General features: G+C 37.7%; 1 protein-coding gene across 12 annotated transcripts in view; it reads left to right on the plus strand.

Annotated features, from left to right (window-relative positions):
• MBD5 (methyl-CpG binding domain protein 5) overlaps nt 1-24601 on the plus strand; it is a 439324-nt gene extending 414723 nt beyond the window's left edge. For all 12 annotated transcript variants that reach the window (XM_086718522.1, XM_086718528.1, XM_086718521.1 and 9 more), the window contains 3 exons: nt 10257-10330; nt 18910-18985; nt 21886-24601. In XM_086718522.1, the coding sequence (XP_086574648.1) occupies nt 10257-10330; nt 18910-18985; nt 21886-21957 (222 nt within the window). In that variant the 3' untranslated portion in view covers nt 21958-24601. The remainder of the gene's footprint in view (nt 1-10256; nt 10331-18909; nt 18986-21885) is intronic.
• The last annotated feature ends 466 nt before the right edge of the window (nt 24602-25067 follow it).

Consider the following 25067-nt stretch of genomic DNA (forward strand, 5'->3'; position numbering starts at 1 on the left):
AACGTCTGTGTTCAGAATGGTGTCTCCTTTCAGGAAAAGTTCTGGGCCTTTATAACATATGGAAATGTTTAACCCCACAGTCTGGTTCTACTTAACACAATCTGATCATATAAATTAAATGAAAACTTCTCCATGAAACTACCATTCAATTTAGAAGAAATTAGTAGGGGTCTTCTGGGTTTTACCCCCTCTCACAATGGTAGAATTGGCTCACGAGGCAAGAAATATGCAGAATGTTCAAAGCAGATAGAAAAATTTATATCTGACCAGGAGGAGATAATTATGCACATTCCCCACATGTAATGAAGAAACGTAATTTTTCATCTCCTTAGGAAATAAAAATTACTCTTACAAATATATATTATTCTCTTAAAGAGTATATTATATAAAGCTATTTTCAACTCTGCTCAAACTTCCACTGGCACTTAGGTTTAATGGCAGGAAACCAAAAACATTTTTGCCAGCACAATAAAAAGATTGTCTTTCTCCAAATGACCAGGAGGTCCTTAAACCCGTTGCTTATGATGCCTAATATATACTTGTCAGGATATGCTCTGGGCATAATGTTTCTACGTTTGATAAGAAAATGAATTCCATACTCCTGTTCACAAAACATTTTATTCTCTAATCTCTCTGAGACCAGACAAAACATTCTTTAGGTTGATAAACCTAAATACTTTTGACAGTTTATTCAAAAAGTAATTAGAAACAGCAAAATTGGGCTTTTATAATATAAATGGACTGCTACAAATTTAAAATGTAGATGCTGAACTGTTTTACAATCTCTGTGCAAATGAAACCACGTCTTTTTAGGTGCCATTTTACAAAAAGCTTAGCTAAAAAAAAAGATTATGGCCTCCCTTTCCTGGAAACATTCTTCCTGTCCTAAATGCCTTGTCTAAATATCTCTTCATGTCCTCAGGAGAATAAAGGCATGTACTTTTAACACATTTCACATTAAACAATGGTCCTAATCTTCTGGTTAGTGTGTGTTTGCAAACTCCTGGGACTGAGTTGCTCACTAATGTTTGGGGAGATACACTTTTAAAAAAATCATTATCTAAGAGTCCAAGAAACATTTATTTTGCTGCATTTGAATAAGCACCTGGTTTTCACTCACTATGTTTATTGTAAGTGTTTAAAATATCCAGATTCTTCTTCCTTATTATAGGCAATAGATGAATTGCTAATAGGGAGCATAACATTTCTGTCAATTCAAATGTCCTTCCCCACTGCCTGACATTGTAAGTTGGCATTCTGACAACCTTAGTATGAAAACCTTGATATCATGATACACTAAAAATATTTTTAGTAATTCACAAAAAATAATGTAAAGCATACATTTAGAGGTGCAAAATTGAAAACATATAATAAAATATTAATGATAACACATGAAATATTTATCTATCATTAAAAAGTAAGGTATAACAGCCTTAGAAGCTCTAGGGCACATAACATTTTTAAAAATCTCTGGTCTTTTCAGGACCTACCTCACTTTTGCACATTAAAAAAAACAAAACAAAGTGCTGTTTCACAAACACTGTTTTTTCTTCTATAGTTCACAAAAAAAGGAAGGGCTTCCTCATAGCTTATTTAATGATGCCCCCGAAAGCCAATGTTCTCAATGTATAAGACCAGGAAAGGTGAAATTTCAAACACAAGTCTGTCTGACTTCAAGCCAAATGGCCTTTCCTTGATGTCTTGATGATTCTGGTTCATCAAGAAAAAAATTAAACTATGTTCAATATCTGTGTAAGACAAAGCATGATTCTATTTGAAAAGATTTCCAGTAAAACATTTTTAAAATGTGTACTCTTAGTCCGGTGAACAAACCAGTCATGATGTAAATTTTATTTACATAGAACCCCTTAGTCCTCAGCAATGCTGGACAAATAAAGTCTTGTGCATTAATAATCAGATTTCTGCTTTTAAAAAGATAAGCAATGCATTAGGTTTCCTTCTATATACTGTAGCAAAGGCTGACATTTTAATAAAGTCAAGAGAGAAAGATAGAGACTGACTCCATAAACAATTTGTTTATTATAGGAAAATCTAATTGATTCCACCTTGCTAATGTGGAATGTTAGGACCACATCCCCTATGTTTATCTTTGTAGTATCTCAGAAGAAAAGGTTAGTAACCAATTTTCTTACACGTTATCATTTTAAACCTTCTTAGCTTCTCAGTTTTTCATACTATTTCCATGTCCACCAAAGTAAATTAATCCAAGATTCTGTCAGATCCCTCCAGATAAAGTGTATGTTAACTCAAGTGTTAGAATAGATTTATTATCTTATCTCTCCCCACCCCCACATCCCACAAACCTATCATTTATTTTCTGTTGCAGTCTTTGTTCTCAGCAAACCACTTCAAATTCTTTTCAGAAGCAAGCAAAGTAAAAAGAAAAAAAATTATGGTAATTAATTAAGCTGGGCATCAATCTTGTTTTCAGGTTGTGTGGGTCCTCTCTGGACCAACAGATCAATGCTGTGACTGGAGCACTGATGTCTGCCTAGGGCTGAGATGTCCACGTTGTCCTTAAGTTGATACCTTAGCCAACTGTCATAGTAAATGACCTGGTCAGTTTATGGTCTTAGAAAGGCATTTTTAATCTTTGGTGGGATATTAAATGTAACAGAATTACTAATAATGCATTAGAACTGTTCAGCACTTTTTGAGATTGCTTCCTAAGAGGTTTTATTTCAAAACATCAAGTACTCTATGAACATAGTCTACAGAGAACTAGAGAGAAAGCAGAGTGTGGCAGAAAGAGGTATAGGCTTTAGGCATTCTCACATGAGCTTAATCCCAGGGGCATCAGTTTCCTAAATGATGCTGGGTAGCTGTATTAATCACCCAAGCTGCAATCTCCTCACCCCCCAAGTGGGAATATCAGTTCCTACTCAAAATAATGTCTTAAGAATTAAATGAGATACCATAAGTAGATTATCCAACACTCAAATGAGGCTCAGTAAAAATTAGCCTCCTTGCCCATTTTTTTTTCATCTCTTTGTGGTTTTTTATTTTTGTTTTTGTTTTGTTGTTATTGTTGTTTTATGTTAGACAACCTTATTAATTTGGATTTCACCACCGTGGAATTGTGCTAATTTGACTTTAGTTATTGTTTACCTATGCATTATCCATGAATAAAAGATTTACTAACCAGGTTGAGGGTGAGAGGATTATAATATATATGTTTAATGGATGAAATTGTTGATAACCATTTGTTAATCAAGTTCAGCACATCGCATACAAATTGGCGTATCAGATTACAAGTTGTTATTAGCTGTTCATTTCAAGCACGAGTTCTACTTGGAAGCATTTTAAAGCTTGAAAGTCCCTCCCAACAGTGTTGCTAAAAACTACCAACTCAGACTTTCTTCCTTTACCTTCCTACCCCACCCCCACATATACAACAATTTTAATTAGTAGAGATTTTTAACAGTCCATGGAAAGTTGGACCGAATCGCCCCTACAGAATACTGCCCCAATACTGAAGCTATGTGACAACACTAGAGAATATCCTGTGCCTGGTATTACACCACTCAGAAAGTAGCATTCATCTCCTTACCCTCTGCTACATTCTTTCCTTCAGTTACCAGTTTGTCACGAAGTATGGCCTGAAAGATATTTATACTTTTTCTAAATAAATGATGCAAGTTTCTCTCTGAACCATAAATCCTTTATAGTTTAAGGTTCAGTGGCCAAGAATAAGCCCTCAGTGCTGGGCTCCAGTACATCATCATAGCCGGAGAGGCGCACTGCCAGATCTTGGCACAGTATTAGGGAATTCTTGGAAAGGGAAGTGGCTTCGGCTGGCATTACACCTCTCCACCTCCACCATGATGTACACACTCAAAACTTACATTTTGAGTCTATGAAACTGGGGTGGGGGAAATGGGTGTCTTTATATACTTGTTTCAGTCATTATTTAAAAATGGGAAAAGTGCTCCTGTTTTCTAAACTATATTTTGAAATTATCATCTGCCATCTCTGATCTTACATTAACTAGCCTACAAGTATTGTCTGTCAAAGTAATAATCAAATAATAAAATTCCTTTTTTAGTACATAAATTTTACTCTTCTTGAACATTTCCCGTTGGTCTTCATGTCATTGCTCTTACATTCAATGTGTATTCTGCCTTGAGCCAAATTTAGGAAAAGATTTATTTCTAGATTGGCACCATAATGTTTCTTTTCAATGAAACATTGGTTGTTAGTGGACAGGTAGAGACACCTCCTGATTACCCAGAAAAGTTCTACATTTCAGTGCCACACTACATGACCAAATAAAAGCATGTTTTTAATAGCAGTGGGTAGGGTTCTGTCTTTAGAATTACACTTTGCCTTTTTTCACATGATTATATTTGGCAGGTAGAGATAAAAATAATTCTCTGAATAGTCATTCAAATGAGACAAGACTCATCATTTATTATTAAAACTCATAACTAAACTTATTTGAGGACAATACACTTTCTGTATGTCAGGTGACTATCACACACACACACACACATACACACACACACACACACACACACACACACACACACATATTTTGACAGTGTGAAACATAAAGACAGCTTACCGTCGCATTTTGGGAATGTATAGCTTAAGTTTGAGTTTTCTTGCGATGTTTAAACATTTTACTTTGAAGAACCAGCTTCCTGTGCTTGATTATCAGATTAGCTATTTGTATTCTTTAGTACTATTATTCTCTGTCGAAAGTGTTCTTTGTGTATTACCTTTGCCTTATATATTTTCTTAACTACAGTTGGAAATGAGTCCTTGTCTCCACACCCAGTCACCAACCACAGTATTTGGGCTGCGTTGTGGCTGGTGGGGTGGCAGGACCATCAACACTCTGTGGCAACAGAATCTCCTTGAAAAGGGAGGAAAGTAGTTTTGGGAAAGTTCTGTGCAAGATAAAATCCAGGCTAACAAAGTCAGTGCCTGGTCAAAATTTGGAGGATAATAAAAATGAAGAAATAGAGAAGACCAAAAATGTGAATATTAGCAAAAAGACTAAGCAAAGTAAAACCTCGGGTGAGACTGTAAACATCACTGAAGTGAATTGTGGAATTTTGTAACCTTTTTTCCTTAAACAAGGTTAAAGAGGCCTAGTTCCATTTGCAGATAGCTGAGACCCACACAGTGTCCTCGAGCTTGTCAGGACAGTGTTCATAGAGTTAGTCTGAGGCCAATGCGTGTTTCTGTGATGTGAACTTTTAAACAGTCCTGCTTTAGAAATATGAGCTTACGCAAACCATTTAATTCCATTTATGTGTGGCAGATCAACGTGAAATTTGTTGTACATTTAGAATAGATTTATTCTAGTCCTGTAGTATACTTTTCCACTACTTAAAAACACTGTTTCCAAAGTGAAGAAGAAAGGAAACACACACGCACACACACACACACACACACACACACACACACACACACACCCTCAGATAATGCTACTGGCAAAAATTGTTCATGTGTATTTGGTTAGTTCATTTGGAAGAACAATGGGATTCGCTTTAGGGATTTTTCCACGAGTATGATTGATGGAAAATTAGATTCATCCTTCTGTCACAGGTGAGTCAACTCTTTACTCCAAAGTATTTCTTTATCATTAATTCCCATTCTTTAAAAAAAAATACTGAAATATCGCCCTTAGGTTAGCAGGACTTTTTCAGGTTGAAGATATTTTTTAATATTTACTGTTTAATAAATGTTTGACAATAATGAACCTGATAAATGCCTCATATTTGCTTGTTGCTTCAGAGCTGTATTTCCCAGGCTTCAGCCAAAGTTGCATGCTACCTGTAAGACCACTTAGCTAGAAACTTTATTCAAATTCACTTACTCCTTTATTTATTTATTCAACAAATGCTTTTTGGACCCCTATTATGAACTAGGCACCATTCAAGCCACTTTTTAAATAACTCCTTCAGTCTTAGTCTAAGATATAATATGTGTGAAATCACAGGTATAATGTTCTTTGTATTTTTCTAATATAAACATATGAATATATAACTATTAAAAGTGTTTAAAGGTTGGTCCTGTTTCACGTGCCACCAATGACACTTTGGTGTTTTTAAAGCACCGTCTTCATTATCTTTTTAGATTCTCTCAATGACCCATAAAGATGCACAACCACCCCCATTTTACAAGCCAGGGAGCTGACACTCAGCAAAGTGGCATTCCTGAGAACACAAATGACAGGCAGTTAAGCCAGGCACCCAGTCTGGTCTCCTAAACTAAGCTTGGTACTCTGTGCACAATACCATTCCCCAATAACAGGAGCTGAGGACATTGTAAAAATTGGATGAAATGTAAGGAATGAAGAGCGGGTTTGAGTTCAGCTGTCCTGTCTGTCTTAGGAAATCTGGAATGTGGCTTGTACTCTGTCCTTTGACCTTTGTGGAACAGCTTTGCCTCAGCACTAAGTAGGAGCCAAGTAAATCACCAAGAAATGCAATCCCATTACCAGGTTTCAAGCTTGCAGGAAATTTTGACATTATCTAAGGGGCTCCTGGGTGGCTCAGTTGTTTAAGCATCCGACTTCGGCTCAGGTTATAATCTCACAGTTTGTGAGTTTGAGCCCCGCGTTGGGCTCTGTGCTGCCTGCTTTGGATTCTCTGTCTCCCTCTCTCTCTGCTCCTCCCCCATTCATGCTCTCTGTCTTTCAAAAATGAATAAACATCAAAAAAAAAAAAAAAGTGATCTAAGATCTTTGATCCAGGTTCTAACCTATACCCCACCTCACTTTCAGAGGGTCACTTTGGCTCCCTTAAAGGTTTGTGTCTCCCTCTGTTGTAGATTTAAGTTACCTCTACGATACACTACATGCTACCATGTTGACCCCAAATCAAACTTAATTAAATTACCAAATTTTAATGTGTGCCTCATGAACAAAAACAGCAACCGAGATTCAGGTTTGTTCAGAGAAGTCTGAAACTTCCTCCCTATAAGAGTATATGGGTATGTTTCTGGGTATATTTCCAACCATACTGAACAAACAGGCTATAGAACTATTTGTGTTGAAGAATTGTGATGTCTAAAGAATATGAATGAGTGAAAGGAGGATTTTAGGAGTCAAAAAAATACTCAGTATATGGGTATATTTATACATGAGGTAATATGTGAGCTATAAATACATATAAATTCCGGTAATTTTTTCTAAGTCTCAACTGACATCTGTGAAGAGAGTTATTCAATGTTGGTCATTACTATTCACATCATCCTTATTTGAGTAAGAATATGGGGCAGATTATGAGGAAAGATACATTATAAAGTCCTCCCTTGATTTCTCACCAAGATAAGAGTTAAATAATTTATGGAACTTCTGACTTATGACTATACAGGAACATAAGGTTATAATTACAGATCAAAGTATTAAGTGTCTTGAATTACTGGCTCCTTCAGTGTAAGTTTTATAAAAATATTTGTGTGTTTTTCCTTTTTAATGTTGCATTTATGTATTTGATTTCTCAGTATTTTCCTCATTTACAAGTCAGCTAAGTAATTTATGAGGGAGTATTCATTAAATCATTAAATATGATTTCGATTTGACTAAAAATTGAATTTATTTTGTTCTCTGATACTATCTGAGGGGACGGCGGTATCTTTAAACAGTTTCTTGAATATTGCATAAGTGTATGAATAATTCCCTACAAACAATGTACGCTCCTCATATATTTCACAATCCAGTAGAGTACTAAAATTCTGAAACAAAATAAACTAAACATTTACCTCTGGATATGTATGATCTTGTCAAATCAGAAATAAACAGTGATGTGTATCTTATTTATATTTAGTTTTGGAAAGCACCATCATTGCTTTCTGTGTCAAGGTCATTGAATCCTTTATAAATAATATAGTTCATTATGGAGTACCTTACAGCCTTACAGGCGATTTAAATGGGGGAAAAAAAATCACAGAAGAGTATTAGTTCAGCAAAATTACCAGAAAATTATCCAACCATAAAAAATTTTAAAAGATAAATTTAGGCATGTGTTATCTAAATTTTTGTAAAAATGTAATTTGATTTAAATTAATTTGATCTATTTTTTTGGTATATCTGTGGTGGGGGAGTGGGTGTTTAAATGACTGTATACTTCAATGTATATTGGAGTTGGTATGGTGGAGAGAGGTTGAGTGCTTTGCAGTCAGACCTGAGTTTCAATGCTGGCTATGCTACTTAAATTCACTGAGTCCCATGTGTAAAACAACAAAAATAATACTAGTTTGCAGTATTACCATATTAAATGATAGAACAGTACCTTTCCCGTAATAAATGCACAAGAAATGTTTTTATTACCCCTTATTCTTTAACTAAAAATAAAAACTGAGGTTTAAAAAATAGTTTTAACTTAACTTTGAGGAACTAAGACCAAGGGGGTAGGTCTTCATGTTGGCGTCTTGCTTTGTTTCACTGTGAATCCGCTTTCTGTTGCTTTGCATCATTCCCTTTTGAGATCTTTCACTACACCGACTCGTGTCTAATATGAGTTTATGTTACAAGAGAGCTTCCTTCCTACTACCAAAGGAGGTTATTTAAATATCTGTGGAATTAGCTATAGATTACATAAATTAATGTGTGAAATATCTTTCCTATGCTCTTCATGTGAGTAAATACAAAATGAAGCCTCTTTTCTAACATGAAATGTGAAAGTGTATCCAGGCACCTTCCCTTCCCTTCCCTTCCCTTCCCTTCCCTTCCCTTCCCTTCCCTTCCCTTCCCTTCCCTTCCCTTCCCTTTCCTTTCCTTTCCTTTTTTATTTCAACAAGACACTTTCCTTCATGGCTCCTGTGAAGTGCTGTTAGAACAAAATTGTCTCCTTTTCTAGCATCCAAGAGATTGGGTGTCCCCCATGAAGTCGTGTGTATTTGCATCCTTTAGGACAAAACGCAAAATTGTGAAGAGGAAAGTGTCTTCATTATATGTTTTCCTCACTGAATAGTTAGAAATACCTGTTTTCAAACTTGAGAGATGAAACCCTTTGTTACCCATTACCGTGTGCTCAGTTTGAAGGGGTCAAAGAAAAATTACTTAATAATGATATTCATGACTCAGGAAGATTTCAAGAGAAAAGTTAATCATTTCCTTGCTTCTTAGTATTTATTGTCTTACCCATGAGGCATTTTGACAACTTCTTGAATTTTTATATAAAAGTAGCATGGGGCGGGGGGGCTAAGCGATGGCTGAGAAGACTTGCCTTGAAGCTGTGTTTACACAGCAAGCAACACTGTTTTTACTTAAATTGTTTTTTTTTTTAAGATTGACAAAAAATAACAATGTTTTTCTAAAGGTCTTTTTATTCACAAGTTACATACAAGTTTTCTTATTTAGTAACTTTTTCTTGGTGGGGGGTGGCTTCAAGAACCGTGACAGAGATTACTGGGGGCGAATGGCAAAGCCTGCACCTCCCCACCCCCACCAACACCCCAGCCACCATTGGTGGCTGCACTGTGAAGAAGTAGCAAGCTTCACACAGGCTGGCAGGGATGAAGCAAGAAGGGAGAGGACACGCCCACAAGGTGTAGCCACACCTCTTCCCACAGCAGTAAGGACTAAGGTGGCCCACCTCCCACTCAAATTGTGGCCTCTGCAGAACCCAACATGTCCTAAGTAATAATAGCCGCTCTGTGCTTGGCTGTGTTCAACATGACTTGCTGCATTTTAATCATCACAGCCATAGTAGCAGGAAGGTAGGTATCGTTTTCCTCATTTTAAAGAGGAGGAAACTGAGCTCAGAACATTTGAGTGTTTTATTCACGCTAGAAACCGAGGAGGTCAGATTCAAACTTCCGTCTGCCAGCTCCAAAGGCCGCCCCCTTCACTCACCATGGCTCCTGTTCCCCTTCTGCTGGAATAACAGATTTGCAGTAGCTGGGCCGCCCCCCTTCACTCACCACCGCTCCTGTCCCCCTTCTCCTGGAGTACAGATTTGCAGTAGCTGGGTGTCAGGCAGTAGGGGAAGCAAGCCATCTCTGATTTATATGATTTTGTGAATTGAAGGCTATTTAAATTCCAGATTTTGTTCTTAAAACATTCTTTACAAACTGTTGACAATTGGAAAGCCAACCAATCTTTCATTTCCATTGATGTTACAGCCTGGAGCCACACAATCAGCCCCAGCTTGAGCAAGGACAGGACACCTGACAGGGCAGTGAAAGTTAAGCCTCCCTCCCCACAGCAGGAAAGTAAAAAACGGTGTTAACAATTGCAGGTCTGGGTAATATGGTTTGGTCTTCATGCCTTCACTCAGGTGGAGCCCGAGAAGTTGAAGACACTAACAGAAGGTTTAGAAGCCTACAGCCGAGCCCGGAAAAGGAACAGAAAGTAAGCACCAATTTTATTTTATTTTATTTATTTTTTTGCCATTTCTTTCTCAAGTATATAATTTACTGGATTTTATTCGTAGGGACAAGAAAATCTCACTAATTTTGTCCATCTTAGGGCCTCCCTAAGTGTAGTTTAATGGTTATCGCCCAAGAGGATCATTATAGACAAGCCAAATTAGGTAGCTATTACAGAAAATATTTTCTTTTCTTAACAATTTGTACTGTGTGTGGGATGTCCCTCTTCATCATCTCTTTCCTCACTCCCTCCATGTCCATCCCTCTCGTTTACTGGGAAAGAAACACTCTCAATGTTTGCCAATTAAGTAGTTTCTAAAAGTATAGCAAGGGGTGCCTGGCTGGCTCAGTCAGAGAGCATGCAACTCTTGATCTCACGGTCATGAGTTCAAACCCCACACTGGGTGTAGAGATTACTAAAAAATAAATAAATACATACAAACATACATACATATATTTTTAATTTTTAAAAATTTAAAAAATTAAAAAATAAAAGTATAGTAAAAGTCTGTCCCTTCAGGGACGCCTGGGTGGCTCAGTCGGTTAAGCGGCCGACTTCAGCTCAGGTCATGATCTCGCGGTCCGTGAGTTCTAGCCCCGCGTCGGACTCTGTGCTGACAGCTCAGAGCCTGGAGCCTGCTTCAGATTCTGTGTCTCCCTCTCTCTGACCCTCCCCAGTTCATGCTCTGTCTCTCCCTGTCTCAAAAATAAATAAATGTTAAAAAAAAAAAAAAAGTTAAAAAAAAAAAAAGTCTGTCCCTTCAGGAGGAGGGGCTGAGGAGATATCCCCAACTGTACACAAGTAAGTAATTTCATCCAATTAACTGTTAGTCAAAGTGATGGTAAATAATTCTTTTTCTTGGGGCAGGAGTAATAGGTTTTCTTTGGAATTATAACAAGAAGTTGTACTTTGGGATGTTATTATTCAAGTATTTCTAGTATGTTCTGGGTAAATGTTGTAAGGACAAGTAGATAATGTTTGAAACACAGTTTCCCTGTCATACAATGTAGTTTTATGTATCATAATTATTATTTCATCTTAAGGTAGAGAACTACAAATGTGCTCCTGTACATGCACATGAAAAGTTATTTTAAAAATACATATAATGGGGGCGCCTGGGTGGCTCAGTCCGTTGAGCCTCCTACTTTGCCTCAAGTCATGATCTCATGGTTTGTGAGTTTGAGCCCTGCATGGGGCTCACTGCTGTCAGTGTGCAGAGCCTGCTTTGGATCCTCTGTCCCCCTCTCTCTCTGCCCCTCCACTGCTCATTCTCTCTCTCTCTTTCAGAAATAAACATTTAAAAATATATACATATAATTGACATACCTGCTCAATTACTACAATTTTCACATTATTGAACATCTAAGAATTATGAGATCAGAATGATTAATAGTGTGTCTTATGTACATAATGATATCAATAGTACCTATTAAAGAGCACTTTTTCTTTTAGTGGTATCTTTAATAATTCTTGCCAGAGGTAAAATTTTAAAATTCAACAACTCTTAGGGAGACTCTTCATCTCAATAGAATGTCTCACAAAAAGATGCCATCCACAATAAGCAAACTCCCCCTGTGTTCAGGAGTTCTTTGGAAGGTAGTGAGGGTTGTGGTGATGATCAAGTGAATAGCCAGGTTTGCTGTAGATCTGATAAGGAATACAGTGAGGTAAGTCCCCTCTGCTCCGACTGAAGTACTACTTGCTATGCAGAGCTTTGTAGTAGGATAAGGCCCATAAAATTAATACAAGGTCTGGAGAAAAGGAGGGAAATTGCAAATTACCTAAATCACAAACTTGCAATGGGCTGTTTGCTATGGAGTATTCAATAGTACTTGTTTATTTGACGTAAAAGATCTCTCAAATCTTTCCTCTAGTGAGATATGCCATTAGCTGAATTATGTGCAAAATATCCAATTGACTGATAACAGAAATGAAATAACTCCTTAAAATATTTAAATATACTGCCCTGAGGGGCGCCTGGGTGGCTCAGTGGGTTAAGCGTCCCGACTTCCGTTCAGATCATGATCTCATGGTTTGTCAGTTCGCGCCCCACATTGGGCTCTGTGCTGACAGCTCGGAGCCTGGAGCCTGCTTCGGATTCTGTCTCCCTCTTTCTCTGCCCCTCCCCCACTCACACTCTGATTCTCTCAAAAAATAAATAAGCATTAAAAAATTTTTTAAATATATATTTATAAATATACTGCCTTGAAATGAATTTCATTTTCCCCATAAATTTGGTATTAATCAATTTTGAAAGGTAATAAGGAATAAATAGCAATTTTAAATTGTTTTTCTTCAAAGCTAGTTTACAAGTTGTGGTGAATTTGCATGGGTCCTAAGTGGCATTATCTACATAAACTCATGAAACCATAAATCTAGAATATGGATTGGAGAGGTAAAAGAAGAAAATCTAAGGCAAACTTTAGTAAAACCAGCTTTACTTATTATGCTATTGTCTATTCAGACCAACTTGCCTTATAAATGCCCATTAGAATACTTCACATTTTGCATATAGTATTTAAACTCGATTATTTTATTCTCCCAATCACAAGATGGGCCAGAATAACTATGCCTATTTATGAATGAAGACACTTTAACCCAAATAACCTTAATAATTAGTTGAAGGTCACATTAGTGATGAATGGTGTATTGAACCCAATCATGTGTTTATTCATTTACTTAATCATTTAGTTATTGCCCTAGTTAAGGAGACTAATTGAGCAAACACCTGTGTTGGGCCCAGTGCTACAGCCCCTGGAGCTCACTGTTTAGCAAAGGAGGGAGATCCAGAAGCCATTAAAATATTAAAATTGCAATGACAGCAGTATGTATAGTGTATTTGGGGATCATAGAAAGTGGCATTAAACTCAGGTAAAGGAAGACTTTCTAGAGGAAATATCTGAGCCAGGTCTTGCACAATACATATGTATTAGCCAGACAAAGAAAACAAAGACCAAGATGGGGTGGGGTGGGATGATGTTTACATGAGATCAGCAGTTGGATTTGGGGGACTATAAAGCCTCAGACAGGAAATTGTAAAAGATGCGGCCAAAGGTATAAGCAGCAATCAGATCATGAAGAGGTTAGTAAGGGCCAGTGGGATCCTTTATCTTATTGGAAGTGCCTGATGGGACAGCTAGATGGATTTTCACTTTAGATATGTCTGTACGGAGGATAAATTTTAGGGGAGCCATATTGGAAACAGGGACATTGTTTAGGATGCCATGGCAGCAGTCAAGGGAGAATGAGGGCTCAAACCAGAACAGGAGTGATGAGAATGGAGGAGAAGGAACGTGGTCAAGAAATATTTAGGAGGGAAAATTCACAAAACATCATGGTGATTGGTTGGAATGTGGAGAGCAAGCAATCAAGGACAACTTTCAGGGTTTCAGCTGGGGTGACCTGGTGGGTGGTGGAGACACTGAAATGGAATTTAGTACAGGGGGGCTGTTGAGTGCATGTGGGGTGCCTGTGGACTATGTTGAACCCATGTCTGACACTGGGAAGAAGTGATATTTGACTACGTAAAAATGGCTGTGATCACACAGAGATCCTTTGGCCAATTTGAACAGTGGGTTAAGGATTGAACCTCTTGGGCATTTGAATGTTTACTAGAGATAATGAAGCAGATGGGAATAATCAAAAAGGAGGAAGAGAATAGGGGGTCAGGGGAGCAGGGTGTTAGAAACCAAAGGCTAAAAGCTTCCAGAATGATAAACAGAAGTCCAGTAAGACAAGAACTGAAAAATCTCCATGAAACTGGGCAATTTGGAGGCTATTGGCAACCTTAGTGAAAACCATTTCCAATAAAGTGGCAGGTGTAAAAACAAAGTGGCCATGGGTTGAAGAGTGAATAAGAAGGGAGTAGAGAGAGTTGATACAAATTAGTTTGGTCTTCTTTCTACCCATAATATAAATTTTCCTGAAAAATAACTGGAAGAATTTTTTAAATGGCAATGATGTGACTGCTTTTTGTAGACAAAGGAAAAGGAGAGAGAAAGTGAGTGAAAAAGGAAGGTGGCATTTGGATAAGATGATTTAGAGACTGGTTTGGGGCCTGAGTTCATATCCTATTTCCATCACTTCATAGCTGTATGCCCTTGCATATGTTGCTTAACCTCTCTGAGCCTAAATTCTTCATTTCTAAAATGGGCATAGAGGGGCACCTGGGTGGCTCAGTCGATTGAACATCCAACTTCAGCTCAGATCATGATCACACAGTTCATGTTCATGATCACACATTCAAGCCCTGCATCGGGCTCTGTGCTGACAGCTCAGAGCAGAGCCTAGAGCCTGCTTCAGATTCTGTCTCCCTCTCTCTCTGCCCCTCCCCTGCTCACACAGTGCCTCTCTCTCTCTCTCTCAAAAATAAATAAACATTAAAAATTTTTTTAATAAAATGGGCACATTAATATCTACCTCTTAGCATTGTTATAATATAGATCATATAAACACAGTACGTGGCACATGGTAAGTATTTAGTAAACAGCTATTTTTATTATAAAGATACAGGTGAAGCAAATGAAATTATGAGATATTTTTGCCAGTGGAAACATTCTACCACCATATTAGATGTTTAGAATTCTATGTAATCATTTTAATTTTTAATATTCTACAACCAAACTGTATAATAAATATCTTTAAACGTATATGCTTACTACAGCCTAATCACAGAAGAAATATTAACATATTTATTGAAAACATTACTCAGGGTCATTTTATACTTGAAAGAGGAAATAGCTTCATTAAAGAAAAAATTTCATAGCTTTTAGATTTGCTATGATTTTCATTGAAATGAGGATCAAATCTTCTACCTATACTTACACATAAATTTAAAATCTGGCAACCTGGTTTTTGTGGAGTTCAAAAGTGATAAAGTGATAAAATACATCCTATTTCCACTTTAAGATCAAGAAATTGTAGTTATGCTAAATTCCTTAAATTCTTCATACTTTCTCTGCGGATTAAGTTTCAGAATCTACGATTCTTGATGTCTAGGTCTCACCCAAATTTGTTCCATTCTACATGAAGCAAGTTGCTTAAATTCTAAACTGACAGTGTAGAGCGACATGTGGTTCCTCATTTTCCTCATTTCTTATACCATTCACAGATGTGTACCTGCCTTTTTCCTTGATTAGTGAAGATAAGGATAATGTGTGACAATATAGGCAGTGAAAAATGGAAGTGGCAATTATCTCCATTAATAACTAGAAATGTCATTATATGAACATCTATTGCTTAATCAAGTAGGTTTTAGAGTGTCCATTAGTAAAAATGTTTATTATTAAATGTCAGCAGGAAATAGAAAATAGTGGATGAAACTCCACAGGGAGGCCCTCTGTACTGGAAGACTGAATTTTGACTAATTATTCATTTCATGAACTCATGGAAATTTTTCTTCCTCTTTTAAGTGCATTCTTCCCTGACCTGACCAGTTAGTGTAAAAATTAGTCTGCAGCTTTAACACCTGGGAGAGTCTCCCTTTACCTCTTGAATCTCATGATGCATTCAAGTAATTTCATGCCCCACCTCTCTGTATTTATTCTCTCTTCCACAAGTAGTCAATTACTTAACTGTTAAGTACTTAAGTTTGTTAAAGGAAAAATAAATTTAGCTTAAATTAATATAAACTCTTTATAAACATTTTAAATATCTTGTTGAAGAAAGAGATCACAAAGTCCTAAATTCTCTCTTTTTTTAAAGTTTATTCATTTATTTTAAGAGAGAGAGAGAGAGAGACAGGGTGTGTGTATGCACACACACAAGTGGAGAAAGGGCAGAAAGAGAGGGAGAAAGAATCGCAAGCAGGCTCAATGCTCAGTGCAGTGCCCAATGCAGGGCTTGATTCCATGAACTGTGAGATCATGACCTGAGCCAAAATCAGGAGTCAGATGCTTAACTGACTGAGCCACCCAGGCGACCCCTAAATTCTATCTTTTTGTTCAGCAAGTAATATTGAATTATTTTTGTACCTTAATGGTGATGTTATTGCAATTTTTCATAGGGAAACCTTTTTCATGACTCTTTGAATTTATTACTTTTAAAAACTGTTTGTAGTTAAATATCCATGTTCTTCATTGACAAATTAGAATCGGTTTCACCAGTTCTCCCTATAAAGTCATAAAGTATGGCATAGAAACAGTTGTCATATACTGATTTCATAGGTTTGCTGTAAAGATTAAATGAGATGATGTATATAAAGATTTAACACAACTCTTGGCAAATAGACAATTTTCAATAAATAGTAACAATTCTTGTTATTAAGGTAAAAGTGAGAGAACCAAAATTCTCTAATGGTTTTCTATTGAAATGTTTTACCTTCATTTTAGACATTTAGAACTTTAGGTAGTCAAATATAAACCCATAAGATATTACAATAAAAATCCATAACAAATATCCTTTGAAATGTATATTCATACTTTTAAGTACAAAAGAAATAGGACAAATCTATGTAACATGTTACACAAGGTGTAATAGTGTTAGGCAACTAGGCAATGTATGATACTGTCAAGACCTTTGCCAAACAGCCCACAAATGGGATCCCAATCCAACCCCAGCCAAGCTTACATGACCCCATGGAATCCTGGCATTTGATTCCCCCCCCCGCCCCCCCGCCCAGTCACCCAGAATCAGGCTTGGCAAACTCCTCACTGGGAAAGCAACTCAGACCAATTCCATGAGATGCCCATGGTCCCTTAAAATTGGAATAGGTAGGTAAATAAAAGACAGTGTATGAATAGATTATATCAACTTAAACAGTGCCCGAAAACAGTGATAAGGGAGAAAGAGACAAGTTGCAGAAGGGCATGTATACCATACCACCCTTGATGGACACCTTTGTGTGTATATTAAACACACACACACACACACACACACACACACACACACACAAAAGACAGCACTACGTACCATTCATGGATATACCGTATGAAGTATAAAAACATACTATAAAAAAACACAACATAGTTGCCTTTGGGGAGAAGAGGAGGAGAGAATGAGACTAGGAATTGATAACAAATGGGAACTTCAGCTTTTTTTTTTTAATAAAAAAGAAAGGAAATAATAATTTATTATCAGTTTATTTTCAGAAGTGGATTTGTTAGAGGTTAACTTATTCTATGCACTTTTCTGCATTGTTTATATTTCTAAAAATAAATAGGAAGAATGTGAAAGCTAGAGGCTAGCCTACAGGCCAGCAAAAGGTAAGGGGTTCCTGTTGTATTGCCCACATAATTTAGTTAAAACCAATACATTAATCTTTTTTTTTTCCAGTTAAACTGATTCAAGTTCATATATGTATATCCCAGAATATACAGACGTCGTGTTAGCTTTGGACAGATTTTTTATTTAGGAAGTATGTGGAGCATCCGTGATATGCCCAGCAGTATACTCCTCAGGGTATATGCAGAAACTAAATGTACGAATTGTCTAGTCCCTGCGTATGAGGGTAAAACCTGGTGGGGGCTGTGGTAAACCAAAAGGCCTCATGTAAAGGCATTCCACTAAAGTTCAAATATGTTTTTAAACACGACGTGAGCCAAACTAAATGGGACTATGAGCCAAATTCTTCCCCAACTGCAAATTTCCAATCTCCGTGTACGTGCCGAGGTGAGACTTAACTCTTGGAAAACCATGCTGACAGCCTGCAGCTTTATCTCTGCAGCTTTTCTAGTAATTGTTGTGACAAGATAAATGAAATGAATCAGCTTAGTACTCAGAATAATTGCGTAACTATATGCATAAAAAAGAATAAAGTAAGTTAGTTAGAATAGACAAAGGGTACATAATTACAGAGGTAGATGGTGTGGATTTGCCTGGTTTTAAGTAGTTCGTTGCACAGCTTCCTATAGTTTGAATATACCGTTTTGTGTTATTCAGGCTGCACATGTGTGTAATGCTAGGCTGAGTAGAGAGAAAAAGTCGAGCGATAGACACTCTGAGACACCATTCTTTATCTGTTCAAATAGTTAAGTCACTTCGGTTTTGCAGAAAAGGTGGTGGACCCAGGAGGGCGCCTTAGGTGTGATAGATTGTGAAACTGTTTCCCACCCAGAACTTGTGCAGGCACCAGGATTTCAGCCTTCACTTGCTCAACTCAGAAGCCGGGATACGGCAGCAAGGGCAGAGGGAGCTCCCTAGTGGCCAGAGTCTGCAGTTCAGCCCCTCCGCCCTCCCCCTGGCCATGCAGCCTGGCTGCCTGAGAAAGACAGGCCAGAACAGGCAGTGCAGGGCAGGCTGGAATCCTCGACGACAGGCTGCGTCTGTGGGAAAAGAGACCCGCGGCCCAGTTTTCTTGCAAAATCATCCGACTGTGGAAGAAGCATGTGGAAAGGGAAAGAATCCATTGTCCCCTATCATGTGCTCCGTTTTTTCATAGTTCTGTGACTTTATTATTAGTATTAAGTGGTGAGAATCCAGGGATGTTTGTCATCTGACTTTTTCAAATGTAAATATAAATTGACTAGGGTGGAATTGGTGCTTCTGTTTTCTGATTAGGGGATTAAATTGAGACTTTGTTTCCTTAATTTGTTAATCTGGTGTGTTGTTTTGATTAATTCCAGAAGTGGAAAGCTAAATAACCATTTAGAAGCTGCTATTCATGAGGCCATGAGTGAACTGGACAAAATGTCTGGGACTGTAAGTTAATTTATTTTTCCATTATACTATGTTTCTTTGAAAATAAATTGTATTACACTTTTTGGTAAAGTGTCTTCAATATTGACAAGCAACTCACGTAGCAATACTAAATTGCTAGGCTCCAAAAAAGACTGATATCAGAAAAGATTCAAAGTAATTTAAGAAAAAATAACCTAGTAGTATTAACTGTGTCTTTTTTTCTGAGATAACTTTTGTTTTTCCCACATAACATTCCTTCTAAACGTAAGCAGCAAAAAATAAAGTTCAAACCACAGCTTTATGCATTTAACTCTCTGCACAGCAGTGGCCATTACTGTTGCCTAAATATTCAATAATGCAAATTTCTCTTTGTCCATAGAACCAAAAAAAAGGGGGAGAGGGATATTGAACAATAGGGTCAAGATCAAGAGTGTATCGACCTCTCATTTCCTTTCTATTGTTACCTAAAAAGTAAAATATTTGGCACAAAGTCCTATTGTTAAATTACTGAACATAGTAACCTCTGGTTTTCAAGAAGTTGTGTCTGTTCTTTCTTTACATTTTTACTTAACTGTTCACATAATAGTATCGAATGTGAGAAGTTTCATCATTGTTCTCTAATTCAAACATTGGTGAGTGTAAACACTCAAAATATAATTTTGGTAATTTCTTTTAAAAAATGTGAATTATCCAAGGCTATTCAGCAATGAAAGCTAATTTACTTTCACTCAACACTTTGTGTTAAAGTCACCTGGACCCCAACAACCCATTCAGTGGCTACTTATTGACAGGTGTAAGTTATAGACTCATAGAATGTTGGGGTTGGTATGGGCTTTAGAGATATTGTGATCTAACCCATCGTTTTGCAGATGGATGAATTAAGGCCCTGAGATGTTAAACTTCCTGACAGAATGTAGGAAAGTTCGGAAGCAGGGATCATGAAGTCCAACACCTTCCAAGGCCAGGCAAATACACTAAGTAAAGTGGGTCAGGTGTGAGAAAAAACAGCAATTCAAGTGGATTGAAAAATGCCAACTAGAGGTCAAGGAGGCTACCTGAGAGGCTCAGCACAATAGATACTGTTACTTACTTCAGTCTGGTGCCGGTTGGGGAAGGGCTTTCCACACACAGTCATTCAGAGGCCCAGGTTCTTCTTTCTGTTTCTAGTGTCCCCCATTCCTCAGGGCTTCCGAGTGCTCCTTCATATCATTTTCATGCAGCCCAGCAGGTGAGAGAAGTGAGTATGCACAGGGGTGCCAGGATAGGCTCCTCACTTCTGCTGTTTTCCACTGGACTGACCCCCTCATCTGGCTTTCTTAAGGCAAATGGACTAGGAAATGCATTCTACAATGTGCCCGTTCAGGAAGAAGAGAAAATGGGTTCCGTGAGCCTCTTGCTGGTCTTTGCTGCAGGACATTTGGCCTTTGTGGCCAGCAGGCAGTGAGGAGTGATGGGATTGGGGCAACCTGGCAGCCATGCTCTCTCCAGAAGGAACTCCTTCTTCCATACTCCAGCAGGTCCAAACCTATGGGAAATTATGCCAGAATTGCCAGCTCCTCCAATTTTTCATAAGGTGCTAAAGTCTAGAAGTAAAATTCCAACTTTTTTCATGTTGACAACTGTCTTTGTAAACATTGAAACATCATATAGCTGTTAAACAAAATACCTTTTCAGGCCATATTTGGTTCACAGATTACCAAGACTTCTTTGCAGCCTTGGATAAAGGCTTCTTTCCTCAATTATAACAAGTTTTTAGTTATCACTCTTCGTCAGAAACTAGTGGTTTTTAAAAAATGTATATGGACAGGTTAGGAGGAAGAGGCAGTGTGACAAACTTATAAATGTTACTTTTAAAATTTAAGTTTTTAAAACAGCTTTTTGCGTTTGCCTTCGAATAGCATTGGCCTTCGTTGTTATCTTAACATTATTTTAAAACAATTAAGCCAACTTGTAGTGGATCTTGAGAGCTGATTGGGAACATCTCCTAATTATGAATTCTGTGACATTATGTTGGTAACTTTGAAATTGGCTGTGGTACAAGTACGTACACCATGGAAATTGGCATATCCTACACTCGGCTTGTGTCCCTCCACAGGGTACTGGTTGTTAAACATTAGCTACACCACGGCCTTGGGACCATCCTGCCTTTCCTGGGTCTAGGCTTGCCCTCTCCTGTCAGTAACCACAAACATTGTGGGGCACCTGATCACCTCCCTAGCACCTGTCCTCTGCCCCTCCAAACCATACCTGCTGTCCGATACCTGGTAACCATGCTCTGCCATGCTCCATGCCTGCTCAATCTGATACACAGCCCTAACTGCTACAGTTTCTGCATTTAGTATACAGAGATGAGTTCATCAGTTACACTTTCCAGACTATACAAGCTCAGATCTGCCAACAGATGGTAGTTATCTTCTATTTTTCACTCTGATTGTTCTCTTAAATAAACTTCCATGGGCTGAGCTGAGTGCATATTCTTACCATCTCTGACCCTTCTTAGTAGTTGTAAAATAAGTCAGGTGATGAAGTAAAGAAGAAAACATGTTTGGTATGTATTTTTCTGCTTTTCTAGACTCTGCTGAAGTTGGCGATCTAGGGATCCCTAACAAAAAGGGCTTTATTTTTGTCTTAAATGCACAGCAGAGGTAGCAACTGCACACGTCATTTCCCACACATGATGTTCTCTGGTTCCTCCCTTGTGTTCCAGTGTTACAGGTTTGCTCTGCTCATCTGTTCCTAGGACTCCTCATTCCCTATAGTGACTATGGACAATCTTGGTAAAAATTTTAAATGACTCAGGAGATCAGTGATTGGAAATGAAAGGTGGAATCTCTTTCCTCCCCTGTTTCTTTGTCAGAAATCGAATGGTGCTTGTACTTTCAACCTTTGTTGTTATTTTTTCCCCACCTCTTTATTTCCAGGTTCACCAAATCCCACAGGGAGACAGACAAATGAGACCCCCCAAACCCAAGAGGAGGAAGATCTCCAGATAACAGGGACTACTCCACCAATGCGCAGTGTTTATTAAAGGAACGTGCACAGATATTATCTCTATATAGGTATTGATATAGCCACTGTTATATCAGTATTTATACTATGGCAGATAGCTACCACCACCACAGGGTGCTAAAAGAAACAGTGATACGATATTTTTTTTTGATGAGGAAGGATAATGAATGCTGGAAAACCAATCAAAATCCCTGAATGATGAGAGTAATAAATGGTCAAGAGATTACTGAGAAACTTTTTCTATAATACTAAAATTGTGATTATAAGAAATGTCCACATGTTTCTGAAGAATTTTCAATGTTGTATATAGAAAATGCAGAATTTCATGGCGATATCAGAAATGTAAATATTGTACAATATTGTCATGTACAAGCGTACCTAATGCACACTTTATCTTTTATTGTACAAAGAAATAGTGTACAAAATCCTTTGGTTTCTATGGAGTACACCTACCAGAGACTACCAGTGTAAAGTGATAAATAAAAATACAACCTAAATGCTTTTCTATGATAATGTAAAAGATGCTGTTTTTGTATTTAACAGCAGAGAAAAGGCATGACGATGTATTACCTGAATTATGACATACATTGCACACCACCGAGTGTCCATTTCTATTGTCTGTTTGGAATGAACCTTATCCGGAAGCACTGGACCCGATTTCGGGTGCCTAGGAAATCAAAACCTTGCAGATTCCTAAAGGGATGAGGGCTCACAGGTCTAAATTAAGAATTCAGAAACTGCAACCATTTGTTGCATATTTTTTTTACCTAAGTTTTAAAGTAGAATAGGTTTTATAAAAAAAAAAAATCTTAGATGGAATATTTTACTCAGTCATTTCTGTAGTTAATGTTTGATAGCCACCTCTTGACTCAGATAGCTTAGGCCGCACCACCACGGATGCTCAGAGTTGAATTTTTTTGGCAAACAATACCGGACAAGATAAAACTCTGTTTCCACACCTGGAGGCAAAAGCCCCCCTTCAAAACCATTATCAGAGGTAAGGTTGATTATAAGTCAGTTTTCTTGTAGTGGCAAAAAAAAAAAAAAAAAAAAAAAAAAAAAACAATCATCACAGCAAGTGTCATAGCCATTCATCAGTATTACTCAAACCAGAAGTGAAGGTGGCTTACAAAATTATTAGCAATGGTAATTTTTTATCAGTATTATGTAACATATCAGATTTATTTTATTTAAAGAATTATTTATACCATTAACAGATTCTTATATATATTAATGTGGCTGAAATGTGCAGGTTAAATCTATTAACCAAATTATTTATATTATATTAAGTAAGAAAAAAAATGTGAAACAAATGTAGAGAGAAAATACTACATTACAAGTATACAAACCTAAAACTGTGAGCCATTGTAAAGTACAAGGTTATTAATAAGAAATGTAGCACAACATGATTTTCCGTCTTTTTTCACGATTTTTGTGGTGGTGGTATAACCCTGTCTCCCACGCACTTGAGAGAAGTTTCAGGCCTCCAGCCTGACTTCAGCTGATGGATTGTCAAAAGAAGGGATCCATTATCCCTTTATTCTTAGAATCACCAGCCCCCACCCCTAAACCCATAAACCCCTAGAGAGCGCTCGCTGCCTTGTCCCCTAGCCTGGGGCTCACTCAACAGCTTCATGCTCCAGTTGCCGGGAGCCCTTCAATAGCAGGCTCTGAACCCCCAGATGCCCACCACCTCCACTATCCCTCCTCTCTCATCCACCCCGCATACTCCTCACTCCCACGATGTAGCAGAGTTCCAGTAACTCAGGAAAAAGGAGACCAAGGTCATTCTTCCAGTTGGTTTCTTGGGGCCACAGCACAGAGCACTCCACCAGGGCTCACTTTTGATAGCAACAGCTCTTAGTTCTTCCCCCCAGGGTCTCCTGGGTCTCCTGTGTCTCACTGTACTTTCACTCCCACCCTCACCCCTACCCCCACGCCTGATGGAATACAACTGGCACCCAGGCTTCATGGCCTGGAGGCAGGAAACCTTCCTTGTAGGGGTAGGTCCATTTTGTCTTTCATGTAACAGTGGGATTACCTGCCGGTCCTTCGCGCAGTCACCCTAAGTAATCTTTTGTGTAGTTCAGTTGACACATCTTTGCGTGTTTGCTATGTTTAAACCATAAATGTCCTTTGTTGTCCCCCCACCAATCTGCTTTTCTACTGTTCTGTCTACATGGTTGTTTTTATTCCCAGATAGATGCATATGCGTGTTTGTGCATGGCGTGTGTCTGCGTATATGTGGGTGTGGATGTGTGTGTTGATACGTAGAAGTTTTTTTAGCCTTTCCTGTCTTTAGAACGAGTTTGTGTCCACCTGGCCTTCTTTTAGATATTTTAAGCTAATTAGATGTGTGGTTCCCCACCAATGTATACTTTACATCTGTAGACCATGTAAAGTATGTTTGTGCCCATGATTTCACTAGTTGCTTATGGCTTTGATGTGGCTGCTAGGTGTTGTTGTTCCAGTCCACATGGGGTTTTCCCCCTTCTCTTTTACAGTTATATGGTTTCGTGTAAGCAGTTAATGTAAATATTGTTAGCATTACAGGTCATGCAGTGCTGTAACATTTTTTTAAATGTTGCACCTACTTTACAATTAAAAACTTGGTCACTCATACTTGAATTTTGCCCATAGAGCCATTTCTTTCTCTTTGTATTGAAGCCAATTCATTTTTTAAAAATGAAGGCTAGCCTTTATACATTACTAAATTTTTTATTTCCTAAAGTAAACTTTTTTCTCCCCCCAACAAATCTGACAATTGAAACAATGAAAAATTTTTTTGCTCCTTCAAAGAACATAATACCCCTCTTGGAAAAGAAAATCTCATTTTATTTTGTGTCCCTTAACAGTCTTAGGAAGCACAACGAGAATAAACTACATCTTTAAGTAGTTTTTAAAGATTATTTCAAGCGAATGAAAATTAACTGAGCAGCTCTTGTTTGATTTGTCTCATTTGTAGCATTAAAAGTAATCAGGGTTTTTATTTATTTAAAGGAATATTTTTGGTTTGTAGTTTTCAGTCTCCTTGTGAATGTAAATGCTTTAAGAGCATTCATCCCTTGTGATATCATGGGCCACTTTTACTCTT

This window comes from Puma concolor, chromosome C1, assembly GCF_028749965.1.
Source record: "Puma concolor isolate L17-30 chromosome C1, mPumCon1.1.hap2, whole genome shotgun sequence".
In the NCBI taxonomy this organism is placed as follows: domain Eukaryota; kingdom Metazoa; phylum Chordata; class Mammalia; order Carnivora; family Felidae; genus Puma; species Puma concolor.